At 35.8% G+C, this 14187-nt stretch overlaps 1 protein-coding gene across 5 annotated transcripts in view; it reads right to left on the bottom strand.

Annotated features, from left to right (window-relative positions):
- The window catches only part of MTBP (MDM2 binding protein), a 65920-nt gene that overhangs the window by 30393 nt on the left and 21340 nt on the right, over positions 1–14187 (bottom strand). For all 5 annotated transcript variants that reach the window (XM_030553762.1, XM_030553758.1, XM_030553760.1 and 2 more), the window contains exons 8-14: positions 13792–13926; positions 12584–12678; positions 9100–9172; positions 5966–6083; positions 2437–2610; positions 1175–1288; positions 116–280 (exon numbers count right to left, since the gene is read on the bottom strand). In XM_030553762.1, coding sequence (XP_030409622.1) covers positions 116–280; positions 1175–1288; positions 2437–2610; positions 5966–6083; positions 9100–9172; positions 12584–12678; positions 13792–13926 — 874 coding nt within the window. The remainder of the gene's footprint in view (positions 1–115; positions 281–1174; positions 1289–2436; positions 2611–5965; positions 6084–9099; positions 9173–12583; positions 12679–13791; positions 13927–14187) is intronic.

Here is a 14187-nt window from a genome sequence, read left to right as displayed (position 1 = left end):
TTTAACATTCATTTTAATGTAATTGCAATAAGTGAATAAAAAGTCTTGTTTGCAGATGCTTTTTCAGAAAACAAAATAATAAAACAGTGTTGAATTTTCTAATACAGATACCTACCATGAGTCATTGTGTAGGGGCTAGTTTTGTTGATTGCTTTGTGCAGAATAGTTTTTGGAAGGCTAGTGTCATACAACTCTAAAAAACGTTCCCTAGTAAGTGTTAACAGGGTTTTGAGCTCCTCAGCAGAAACAGTTGAAGGTTGCTTGCCTGATTCCCGCCTCTCTGCAAAACAATAAGAAACAGGGAAAAAAATTACTGTTCAAGCTGCTAAACATTTAGGAAAGATTGAACCCTGGTTGGGAGAGAATTTAGTTGACAAGGCATACAATATTGTATACTTTAGGGACATGTTACTAGTTTATTCCATCAGCACATGTGGAACATTGGGAAGGCTGAAGTTCAGAGACCATTTTCACAAGTGCTTTTTATGACAAAAGTTATTTTCAGTCTAGTGACTTCCTGTTAACTGCAAACCATTTACATTATGATCAGGCTATTAAAACTGCAGTCTCTCCAAGGTACATTTTCATTTAATTAAATCTGCTCGATCAATGAAACTAGATTAAATATCAAGGGACAAACAAAATGTTCCTTACCCATCCAAATTTGAGTCACTTAAAGAGAAAAACCTTTCAGTCCGGTTTACAATGATACACCCACTTACAATAAACATGAATCTCTAATAGACATTCTGCCTCCCCCATTAAAAAAATAAAAGAGAGAGAGGAAGAGATAAAGATACACTGCTGGAGATTAACAAAAACAACTGCAAAGTAGCAGAGTACTGAATCAGCACAACAGTTTCTTTATGAAATCATCTTTTCAACAATAAAACCTGGTTGCTCTCCATAACATATTTACTCTAAAACATCAAAATAAAAACCAGAGCTCTTTCATCTCTAAGGTTTAAAAAAAACATAGCAACAAGTCATCACAGATATATTACTAATTGTTTCCTAACAATATTAAATGTTTCTATTCCTTCTTCATACACTATCTTCCCTGGACTTTATAAAGTAAACACTGTCACATCAAATTCAAAATGAAGATATATTTGTTGAATATCGATATTGAGATCCAGTGGCAATTTAACCCAATATTCTCTCCATTACTTACTGAGACATTCTTTCAAGGCAAATGCTTGGACATAAGCCAGTTTCTTTTCTCTCTGTAGAATCTGCTCTCCATAGAAATGTGGAAGAGAACTGAAGTAGTCACCAGTACAAAAGCCTGTATGGATTATGAGAAAGTCATTCTTGGGTATGTATCATATGACTTAGAAAATCACCAGTTCATGTTTATTTCTTAAAGGAGCTATCTTCACGCAACACTACACATTTCGTATTAAGAAAGCCACAGCTAGAATTTAGTATTTGTCTGAATCCTGTTGAAGCACGGAAATTAATATCAAAGGCTGAAAATCCACCCAAAGTCACTTTATTGTGCACAACTATCAAGGAGATCTCCACGTCCCTGGCAATCTTTTTCTATATTACATGCTGTAATAAATAAGCATGATTTGGATGAAATATCTACCTAATCCTTAGCTTTGAATTTCCATGCTGTTATGCATTAAAGTCAGACTTTTAATGTTGATATGTTATTGCAGTTAATATAATTAACAAGCATAGGAGGTAAACAGACTACTGCATTTGATGTTTGAAAATAATCTATTGTTCCCAATTTCTATAACATGTTGGGAAGGACTTTAGGATTTTCCCCACCACCTTTTTCATCTGACTAGGATAAACTATTATGATCAGGCAGGCAGTTCTATTCCACTTCTATTTCCTCCAATTACAAGGGAACAGACTTCTATCTGAATGTCATCTAAGTCAGCCTTGCAAAATTGGACTTGTCTATTTGCCTAGGGAAAATAAAAAATTTTCGGACAAGTGAATGAAATAGTTACTTTTGTTGTTGTTGTTGTTGTTGTTTTTTTAAACCACCACCACCTCAAGGGTAGGCAACTAGAATTTGGGCTGGACTGGTCAATTTTCATGACAATTTTGCAAGTCTCATTTAAGTATTCATTTTAACTGGAGTTGTACAATAAAGCACTCTCTTTGCTCCATGTGGCAATGAAGGTATCAAAATGATGGGCTGTGCATCTCACATAGAATATTTTGAAATCACATGCATTTTAACTTGAACTTAAAGATTTAAAGTTATGAGTTCTTCTGAACTTTTCCATCAATGTTAAATAATTTTTTACAAGTCTGACTAAAAAGCATATTGCTGAAACAAAAATATTTGTTATCAAATGTAACTATTCCCCTTAGTTTTTCCCACCTTTTTACTGTAAATAAATTGCGCATATTGTCAGTCACCACCACTAACCCCCCAGACAACCTTAAAAAACAGAGTTTAAATCTTACTTGACTGTGTTTCTTCTGTGCTTGTCTGTAGCTTTCCATTTATTAAAGCAAGAGTGGCTGTGCCATTGATCTGATTGGCTGAATGAATCAAAGTCGCTTTACACCCTCCAAAGCCATTGCCTTGTACCAAGAAATAATATTGGCAAGACTCTCCTTTAAGCTCAACTTCTGGAACTAAGCAAACACCAATAGATAATCATGAACCATTCTCAGAAAAAAAAGGTCTTTAAAATAAGCATAATATTTTCAGGTTTCAGAGTAGCAAGCATATTAGTCTGTATCTGCAAAAACACAAGAGTACTTGTGGCACCTTAGAGACTTACAAATTTATGCGAGCATAAGCTTTCGTAGCCCAAAAACTTATGATCAAATAAATTTGTTAGTCTCTAAGGAGCCATAAGTACTCTTGCATAATATTTTCTAGATTCTAACACAGTGTTACTTGCATAGCCTCTAGCCTTGCCAGCTGAGATTGCATCAGATCACATTAGCCAGCAGCATCAAAAGTGCTTAGTATTTTCATGGGAGACCTCTAAAAATATTCTAAATGCATCAGGTGCAAATACCAAATCCAGATGTGCCACTGATTCTTTCACATTAATTTTCAACCTGTATCCTAGTACGATGTTTATGGACAAGAAATAAATATGAGGTATTGACCACTTGTGGTCATCAAAAATCCTAGGCACTTTTTACAATATTAGCAAGGTTAATTCTGGTACCCTTACCAATATCTGATTGGGTTAGCATATTCTGCCTGACATATCACTTTAATTTCAACAGGATAAGGATGCGTTTTTTGGTTGTTTTTTTATTTTCTGTCTTGAACTACTGGATAACATAATTGTGTATTATTTAAATGCTGCGGATATACCCATGTAGGAGGCAATGTCTGCATGTAGTTGGTAAAGTACAAATGAGACGATAAATAAATACCTTAAATCTTACCTTGTTATGAGGCAAAAAAGTTACAGTTCTATCCTAAAACAGGAGCAAAACTGTACACTATCTGATGGTGGTGGTGGATGGAATCTTTGCTAGTGGGAAACCCTTGCTGGAATATTTGGATTGAAACAATCCTAATTTTTTAGAAATGTGTTATGACGTGTTAGGCACCCTCACCATTCTCTTCCTCCCCCAAAAAGAGAGAAAATAGAATTATTCATTAACTATGTAAATTTCTGTAAATGCTTTTTATTATGAGTCAGATACTACTCACAAAGGGGGTATTTATAAAAATATATTTAAATTTTAAAATCTTTATTAAAAGTATAAGGATAGCAAGAAATGTCTGCTGTGAAGCATATGAAAAATACTCTGTTCTATTTCCTAACAAAAGCATGGATCATATGGATTGTACTAAAACAAAATTTATCACTGTGAACTTGACAGTAATAACTTTGAAGAAACTATTTATTTCAGGTTTTATACAAACTGTTAAATTGACAGATGTCTGCAAACACAAGAAACTCAGAGATTGAGCACTTCAGAATATTGTATTAAGTTTCAAAGATCAAATCACTTAACACTACCTTCAAGCTTTGTTATCCCTCTTGGATTGAGGCATATATAACACTGTCTCAACAAATAATATTTTAGACAGATTTAAGAACTCAAAGTTCAACAAATAATCTGTATTAATATTGTATAAAATACTGTAATGTTTTCTAGAACAGTTTTAATTTAAATTAGGGAGAAAAATCAAATTCGTATCTATTGGTGCACAAGGATTAAATTCAAGACATCCATTCTTGCTATGTATTCTCTTTATGTCCCCGCCTCCAGTATTCTCTTCATCTCAAGACACACACATTTTGAGATGTCAAGAAAGGGTGTTTTCACGTCTTCTTTTATATTGTAAACTTGATGAAGCACTGTACCTCTCTCATATAATTAAGAGATTGTGGACCAGCACCTATTCAATTTACTATAAACAGGATAGCTAGGCTTTGGAGAAAGTGGTATACAATGTATTTCCACTACAGCTGGGAGACTAGGTATACTAGCCTTCAATATGAAAATGTTCTTCTGTGCTCACCTGGTTTCATCCGTGATGTCACTCCAATCAATGAAAACCCAACAGCTACTCTTCTCTATAATCACATCACATCTGCCCTTCCTCTCCCCCTCCCTTCCCCACCCAGCCCAGCCTATGTTTCACAGCATTAAGCTTCCTGCCCTCACTTTGAAGGCCCTTCACAACCCTGATCCTCTCTCCCTGTCATTTATCCTCATATATCCTCCTCTTTGCCAATGATGACAAATAGGCAGAGGTGGCTGCTTCTCATGCAAATGTCACCTTGTCTATTCCATGCTTGCCCCATGTAGATGGATGTCTTCCGTTAACAGATTTGTAAGACCACTATCGTTTCCTCCTTCAATCTCTTCCTGAAGAGACTGACATAACAGGCAGGGGCCAGATGAGCATAGTTGACACTTCATTTATCATATATTTTGAGGACTACAAATGTATGCGCATACTGAATTATCTGATCATATGCCTCTTCCCATAAACCTATGTCACTTGTCTTCTTAGACTGTAAACTCTTCAGGAAAGAGACCATGTTTCCATACGTGTTTGTATAGCACAAATGGAGAGAGTGGATTGGAAAGAGTCCATGATAATCTAATTACAAATTTGTAGAGAGTACGGTCAAAATCTTGGGGCATAAGTAACTTGTTCAGTTATACTGACCAAAGATTCTGACAACTTTCACAGCTATTATCATTGTTAGCTAACTACAGTGTATCATATCACTATTAACATAAACCAATGGCCTTGAATTAATTTGTAAAATGAGGATTTCATCTTTTTTAAATAAAAAGGAAAGGAGAGACATAGGAGCTGGATCCTCAGCTGAACCTGAAGATTTACATTCCCCTGATCTCAGGGCTGGTTGGACCCACTACATAACTTGCACAGGTTATTTTTAATTTTTCTCTGTTCTGCATATTGCAGAGTTGAACTTATAATAACTACGGCCTTTTGTGTGTTATGGAGATTCTGTCACTGTTGCTAGTCCCAGTGCAGCTCCATTTTGAAGTAATGCAACTATTCTATATTCGTGCTAATAACTTTATATTTAGGCTTGAAAGGATTAGATTTTTATTGGTAAATGTCATTTTCACCACATACACAAAAAATATTTCAATCAATAACAATCAAAATTTAGTTAGGCAAAGAAAGAAAAATTCTGCTTGAGAACTTACTACAGTTTAATTTAAGAATATTTACTTTGTATATTTTGATATGCAATGTTGACAATTTGCATTTTAATGGTTATAAAGCTTTAATTTTTTGAATCTCAGTATCTACTGTCAATAAGAATTATTGTCTGACCCCCACACACACCAATTCCCTGCAACTATGAAAATTTAAATTAACAAGAAGCAGAAAAAAAAATGCTTAAAAACAAACACTGATATTATGTGTTGAAATAAAATAAAAACCAAATTCGGCCAAGCCTACTTATAGTATATACTCCTGATGCACACATAAACACAACATCCCTACACATACATTACTTACTGGTTATGACCTTTGGTTTTTTGGCCATATGTTCCTTCCATTTTTTTGTACTCAGCTGGCCAGGAGAGGGAATCAACATGTTGCTTACATTGCAAGGCAAAACAAATAAGGCGCCTACCTGTAGAAAGAGCAAAAACAGTGCACTCAATATTACTCCTATAGTCAGAGAGTTCAAAGCTAGGAAGGACCTCTAGAACATCTAGTCTGACCTCTTTGTACATCACAGGCCACCACAACTCACACATTAAGCCCAACAATGGAAATGAGACCAAAAGTAAATGAGACCCACATGAGACTAGGCTATTATGTGCCACAGGTAGAGAACAGAGGGCATGGAGTAAACCAATCCTGATGCTCCCACAATGGCAAGGATATTATTATGGGAGATATCCCTAGATAATTCTGGCAAGTGACTTGCACCCACATGCTACAGAGAAGGCAAAAAACCCCAAGGTCATGGTCAATCTGACCTGGGGGAAAATTCCTTCCTAAACTCAGTTCTGGCAATCAGTTAGACCCTGAGCAAGAACTGGCCAGCCTAGCATCTGAGAGAGAGAATGCTCAAATGCTCAGCAATACCTCAGAGCCCTGGCCCATCCCACCCAGTGTACCATCTCCAGCTGTAGTCATCACTGATGCTTCAGAGGAAGGAGATTTAAAAAACCTTCCCAGAATATACAAGGGGTGGGAGGATGGGGATGGATTCCCTCCTAATCCATGCTGGTGACTGGCTGAAATCCTATAGCATGATCTAATCAGATCATACCTGCTCGAGGTTTCCTCTTCTTTAGCTGTTGATTAGAGGCTGATTAAAGTATATTTCTATTAAAAGCAGCAAAGAATCCTGTGGCACCTTATAGACTAACAGACGTTTTGGAGCATGAGCTTTCGTGGGTGAATACCCACTTCCTCAGATGACATTAAAGACATTCCTTCCTTTTTTTGTTCACTGTCAAACAAGACTTGTCTCTACTGGTATCATGCTGAGTTGAATTAAGCAGAAGCAGCATTCCCAACAGTGAAAAGTTTGCTTTTTAAAATCAAGGGAAAGTTAAGAGATGGAGAACTGCTGGATTCACATATATTGTATTTTCTGTTTCATGCCTGATACAATGATTTAATTCACATTATAACTGCAAATCTCAACTCAACCTAAATCCAGCAAGGCTAACAATATCTCCATATAATTATAAAATCTGAAATTAATTGTGTACTCCAATAAATAACCACAGTGGGCTACTCTCCACTCTCAAGAGAAGACATATCTTTTTGTATTTTCTGTTTTCCAAATAAATTCAGATATCTGCTGTTGCTTCTGCCAATATTTCTCTCTCAGGACAATAAATATTAGTAATAAGGAGAACAACAGAAGTAACTCTACCTATTTACTTGAGCATTCAGGCTGTGGTATCAGGAAAAATACATTTTCCAGCAAGTTTCTGATGGCCTTCTTTCAAATATGCATTGTACTGTGTCTAGTAGACTGAATATACAACTTTTAGAACAGTTTCACTCTACTAGTACAGATAATTACACACAACTGTCAGAGCATCTCTAGTTTATCATAATAAGTATGCATAAAATGTTCTAAAAGCTTCTTTTTTTAATATGAGTAAAAACTAAAATTACTATACATAATTGACATGTCTGCTAAATACCATTTTTACACATCACAATTATCTGAGTTATACCAATGCACAAAAACCTTGTGGTTTGTTTGTTTTTTGAAACAGGTATATTTTTAAAATAACTAAGCTATTTATTTGTAGGAAATGAAGAAGAAGTTTGAGGAAAATACATTCTTCAGCAGAAATCCTAAATATCAAGCTGAACAACTGGAGCCAGTTTTCAACACTTACACTGTACACCCTTAAAATATGGTTTTATAATGGAACCACAACTCTACACTATAACATAAGTAACTTCCTATAATCATATCAATTTGCTCACTGCAGCCAATGTTCTGATTACTGTAGATTAGAGTTATAAACATCAGAAACACTGTGTAAACATACCTATATTGCCTTAAAAATTCAGGCAAACAGCATTTTCAAATGAACATTACTGCATAATTATTCATAGCTATGGTACCAAGAAAAAGCAATAACTATTATATCTGAGCAAAGAGTCAAAAGCATTGTCCTGTGAAAATTACAGAATGTTCTCAATTTTTCAAAAAGGATAATATAGAAATATATCGGCTTTTCTTGCAATCATGATCTGCAAAAAATAAAAACGTCTCCATCAGCCCAGGACTGCAAAATAAATGATGCACTATGCCTTCTCGTTTTCTGCATTAGAGAAATAAGAAGAGGTAAGATAATACAGTGGCTTGTCCAACAGCATTTAGAATGCACTGTTGAGGACATTTCTAACCACCAACATTCAACGTGAGAAATGGAGGGATAAGGCCATCACCAGTTTTTATTCCTATTCCCCTAGGAGGCAAGAATGTCCAACACTGCGAGGAAATCAGTGACTCTGGGCAGGTCTATACTAGAAGCAGTACATCAGCTTGTATGAACTGTGCTTCACATATAGGTAACAAGTGAAATGTATGGCCTGTGACGTAAAGGAGATCAGAATAGATGATCAAATGGTCCCTTCTGGTCTTAAAATCTACGAATGCAGCAAATACACTGAAGATATGGCTGGCCTAACAGTATAGCATCTGTGCAATGTATTGTCTGCAGAACATAAAAAATTACTGAGAGTACTCTGCTATTTGTGTTTATGAAGGTAGGCGGGGGAAAAGTGGGGGGGTTCTTGTTGTAAAGAGACTTAAAAAAAGATTTGTGGGAACAGAAGAGGGTGGGGTCAGTAATTTTTATTAAAAGGTTAAACTGAATTATGAAAATGAGTAGACAAGGACAGCTACTGGAGTGAGGAAGAGTGGGATTCAGAGTGAGTACCAAGATGTGCTATGAGGTCAAAACTTAGCTGAAGTTCACACAATTTAATGGGCATTTGAGCTCTGTTCCTGGAAACTATACAACCACACACATCTAAAGATCCTAGAAGAAAATTTTGGAGGCAGCTCCACACAGATTAGGTGTTACATTAAAAGTATACTGAAATAGATTATGCACAAATAATTTTGAAAAAAAATTGCTGCAAGTTGATAAAAATTATACTTTTTCACTGAGAGAAGAAATCTGGTCCAAAAGCAGTGTAGACTTTTCATTGATATTGTTTCTTGTCAAGTTTCTGTATAGAAAGGTTTAAGGAGCCACATCTTCAAATACTTTTACCTGTTGCTATTTTATAAATCATGGTATGATCATATTCTGCATAAAGAAACTTTTCAATCCACCTAAATACAAACTAAACCACCAACACATTCCTCATTATTGTCAAAGCATTATAATGAATAAATTCTCCGCATCAGATGGAGTAATACACTAACTCAGGCATTTTGTAAATAAATGTTATGCTATACAGCATATTTATTGAAAACTTTCAAGTAACCATGTAGGAGCAAATTATTATATACTTAACTGTCATAATGGTAAGAGATTCAGTAAATGATTTACTTCAGCAATATATATCAAGATTTTAATCAGCTGGTATCAGATGCTACTGCTGAAGCCTGAATTTCTTATAACTTCCCACTGAATGCAGATTTGATTGATAGCTTCTACAAAGCAACAGATATACTGCCATAACTGAGGCAATCCAGGCACCAGCAGCACTCATACCACCTGGGTGGTGAGTTGCCTTCTTGTGTTTCTCTCTTTACTTTTTTGGTTGTCGTCCTTTGGAACAAAATCTGAAATTCATCTTTCACCACCAAAATAGCAGGTGATAGTTTTGAGATAATCATTTAGGATCTAATCCTTTGAGGTACTGACAGGACTCAACTCATGAGGTCTTAAAGAAAAGTGGTTAAACTGTATAATGATATAACCCACAGACCTTGATAACAGATTAGATTTGTATTTTTATGTTCTTCCTTTCTAGTGTGCTCAACGTATGAATGAATGATTCCTCGTGGGTCCTTTACAGAAAGCTGTTCATTATAATGAATGGGTGGGTTCAGTTTAAGATGGGCATTTGCATTCTGACTACAGTGATATTTGTACTTTATTGGGGGGCTTTAATGAGAGGCCTAATTATATTTCTCTTCCTCAATTTCTCTGTTTTTAAGCGCACTGATTTAACGGTACATGGAATATCCTTCTGTATGATAAAAACGTCACCTCTTAGTTCTGATAGGCATTTGATTGGCAGCATTAAAATCAGACTGATGGTATCAACTGAAGTAAGTGCTGGTCTGAATGATATTTTAACTTGTGTGCTAGAAGACAAAGGGCTCCTTAGCTATCCATTCCCTTTAAATTGTACACATTTTGTGTAAAAGTGTCTCTACACACTGAAATAAGCTATACATACTAAAACTACTTAAGGCAGAAAAGCTCAACATTAGTGGAGTGTCAGTCTAACAAAATAGGAGTGCCCAGCAAAATACTTCCTTCTCCTCTTCATCCTACAAATAGGAGCATGGGCCTCTTTGTTTCAACCTGTTAGCCCACTATGCGTGCTAAGATTATTTGTTTAATTTTATCATGGCATTAGATCAAAGGCAGTGTGTTTCTTCAAGTGCACTTTATACCTCCACTTACAAAACTAAGCATGACAAACTTCATAAGGCTGTGAGCCTACTTTATTTAAGCATCAGAGGGGTAGCCGTGTTAGTCTGGATCTGTAAAAGCAGTAAGGGTCCTGTGGCACCTTATAGACTAACAGACGTTTTGGAGCATGAGCTTTTGTGGGTAAATACCCACTTCATTGGATACATGTGACGAAGTGGGTATTCACCCATGAAAGCTCATGCTCCAAAACGTCTGTTACTCTATAAGGTACCAAAGGACTCTTTATTTAAGCAGGCTGTAAAGACAGGGCTTTTTGCCTACCTCTGACCATGCTATTTGCATGTCACAAACTAATCCATGATTTTTTTCCTTTTATTATATGTAGGGATAATTACTACTATGGATGGAGGCTTCTCTATCAGGTAAATGTCGTTTAAATTATGTAAATATGCCTATGCACAATCTATATAGAGTATTATGGTCTATTAACTCAGGACACTAAAGGGTATGCCTACACTGCAAAAAAAGACCCATGGCAGTAAGTCTCAGAGCCTGGATCAACTGATTCAGGCTTGTGCTACAGAGATTTGTACTTGGGCTAGAGTGCAGATTCTAGGATCCGCTCCCTCTCACCAGGTTCCAGCCCGAGTCCAAACATCTACACTGCTATTTTTAGCCTCACAGCGTAAAACTAAGTCAGTTGACTTGGGCCCTGAGACTCATTGCCACAGTTACTTTTTGTTTGGGGTTTTATTTTGATTTTTTGCAGTGCAGACATACCCTTACAGCTACAATACTGCCTCCAGTTCACAAAAGAGCTGCCACAGATGTCAGTTCCAATGTAACAGAAAAAGTATAAATTAATATACTTGTAATTCTGTTTTCTGAAAAACTTGGGAGCAGGAGGAATTTCTCACTTTTTTTATATATAGTACAGTCCAAAATCAGTGGCTCTCAAACTAGGGCCGCTGCTTGTTCAGGGAAAGCCCCTGGCAGGCCAGGCCGGTTTGTCTACCTGCCGCGTCCGCAGGTTCAGCCGATCGTGGCTCCCACTGGCCGCGGTTCGCTACTCCAGGCCAATGGGGGCTGCAGAAAGGGCGCTTCCAAAGATGTATACATTTAACCTCTGACTACGCTGGTGTTATTTTAAGTCCTCTCTTCATAACTATAGTAAATTTAGTCTATGTTCTCCTTAAACAAAATTCTTGTTAGCACATGAGAATGCATTTAGTATTTAAGATTCCTTTCCCCCTCCTAGTTATTGAATTACAAATATTAGGTGCACACCATGAGGGCTACAAGGTTCAATAAGTAGTTCAAACTCATGCTCTAAAATGTACATTTGATCAGGAAAAGTTTATATATATTTTATGCTGCTTGCAAAAAAAAGTGTGTGTTAAACGAGCTGAAAGTTGTGTCTTTAAGGAAAGTGTTTCAGATATGAAGACATTCTGCATCTGCTCTAGCTTCAATTTTAACTCTGAATCACTTGAATATAGTTTATTTTACCTGAAATCCTCCATATGGGAAAAAATTTTCATTAGACATTCCAGTTCTAATATCACCTATTCATAATTAGATCTTATTAAACATTCTCAGGAAATTGCAAATATGTTAAAACCTTTATGCACCCAGAGATATATTTTGAAAGGTTTTTTTGTTTTGTTTTTTTAAATCACAGATTTCTATAACAAGAGAAGTGTCACTATTCTATAGAAAGATAAACATTACCATAGTCTCACATCAGCTTATACACTACATAGTACTTGACATAATTGGTGGTATAATCAGAAAAATAGTTTAATAATATTAATATGCATCTTTATTTTACGTATTTAGTTTTATAAAAGCACTAAAAGGTGCCTGTCTATATAATCTAGACACTTCTGACATAACTAAATATACATCATAAATTTAGCAAATTAAGGTGACCCACCACAGCCCCCGTTCTCTTCCCCGCCATTTGCGAACCGGTACCGGGGTGTGTGTGTGTGTGAGAGAGATGAGCTTTGAAACAAAAGGATACAGCTCAAATTCAAGATCTGATACAAAATAGGATGGCAGATCTGAGAGCATCACCAGCCGCATGAATTCTAACACAGGACCATAATAATGAAAAACCTGAAAAGAAATTAAATTCAGAATTTGTAACTTTTATATTTTGGATATTATTTCAATGGGACTTAATCAGTTGCTTTAAGTGCTTTGCTGAACTGGGTCATTATTTAGGAACACATTTGAAGTAGGGAAATGGGGGTGAGAAAGAGAGGAAGGTTTCAAATATATAGTCAAATTAAAATATAATTAAACATCTTAAAAGGGCAAACTTATGGAAGGTGCTTAAAAAGATTCTTCCAATAGATTCCTTAGAATACCAGGACTGGCTCCAGCTTTTTTGCCGCCCCGAGTGGCAAAGTGAAGGGGGGCGGGGGGAGAAGAAAACAAAAAAGAAAAAAAAAAGATAAAGCTGCAATCCCTTCACTCTTCGGCAGCGGGTCCTTCGCTCCGAGAGGCACTGAGGGGCCCGTTGCCGAATTGCCGCCGAAGACCTGGACATGCTGCCCCTTTCCATTGGCCACTCCAAGCACCTGCTTTCTTTGCTGGTGCCTGGAGCCAGCCCTGTAGAATACACACATGCATATGAAATAGTATCTGCAGGGCTGCTTCTGAGCCGATTTTCTCTCAGATACTACAAATAAAAATCATTCAAGACCATACAATTAATGACAAAATATATTTAGAAGCTTTAACTGTAAAAAACTATTAAAATTCATATATGTAGTTACATTAAAGGAGTTTTTATATTATTTGCCATCAATAATATGGATTTCAATTTTTAAAAACTTTAAAAGATGACCAATTTCCACTGGGTAAAAATAGTACAAGCAATTTTCAGAAAAAAAAGTGTTTAATATTAAAGTGTATTTATACAAATAAATAAATGAATATATGCTTCAACATGCTACAGCAGTATTTAACATTATTTTTTTTTGAAAGCTAAGAAATCAACCATTTTTCATTTCTACTTTGAGAACGTAGTATCATATTTTAGACATATAATTAGATCCAGACAAAAATATGAACAAAATAAGCCTTAAGAGATGTACATTACAGAGTCAGTACTTTTATATTTGTTTTTGAATCCTGGCTACCACTTCCCTCATTATTAATTTTCTCAGAAAGGTAAAAAAATGAATTATTGTAGTACAAAGAAAGATCAAACACAGAACTTACCTCTGGCAAAATACTAGTAGTCTTTGATTGTGCTGTTTTCTTGGCAGTGAGGCAAGTATTCAAATACGATGTGCTGAAAGGCTTGGCTGAGACACTCTTTATACAAAATTTTGGAAACCTAACTTCAAATCCAAACTAAAGAAAATAGAATATTTTTAAGAAGGCAGATATAAAGCCTGATCTTAATTAGATGAATTAGGTTAGAAAAATTCTCATGTTCTTGCATATCAAGCATTTAGTGCAACTAGCAGATGAAGATGAAATAAAGTTTACATAAAGCAAAGCATTATTTTAATAAACCCTTTTTTTTCAGTCAATTAGATATACAATTACTTTAAAAGGATATGGCCGAACAGATTTCAACAAACAACTGAGTAGGAATAATATTAGGGTTGG

This window comes from Gopherus evgoodei, chromosome 2 (genome assembly GCF_007399415.2).
Source record: "Gopherus evgoodei ecotype Sinaloan lineage chromosome 2, rGopEvg1_v1.p, whole genome shotgun sequence".
In the NCBI taxonomy this organism is placed as follows: Eukaryota; Metazoa; Chordata; order Testudines; family Testudinidae; genus Gopherus; species Gopherus evgoodei.
Note: the sequence above shows the minus strand (reverse complement) of the source record. Positions and strands in the feature narration are given on the sequence as shown.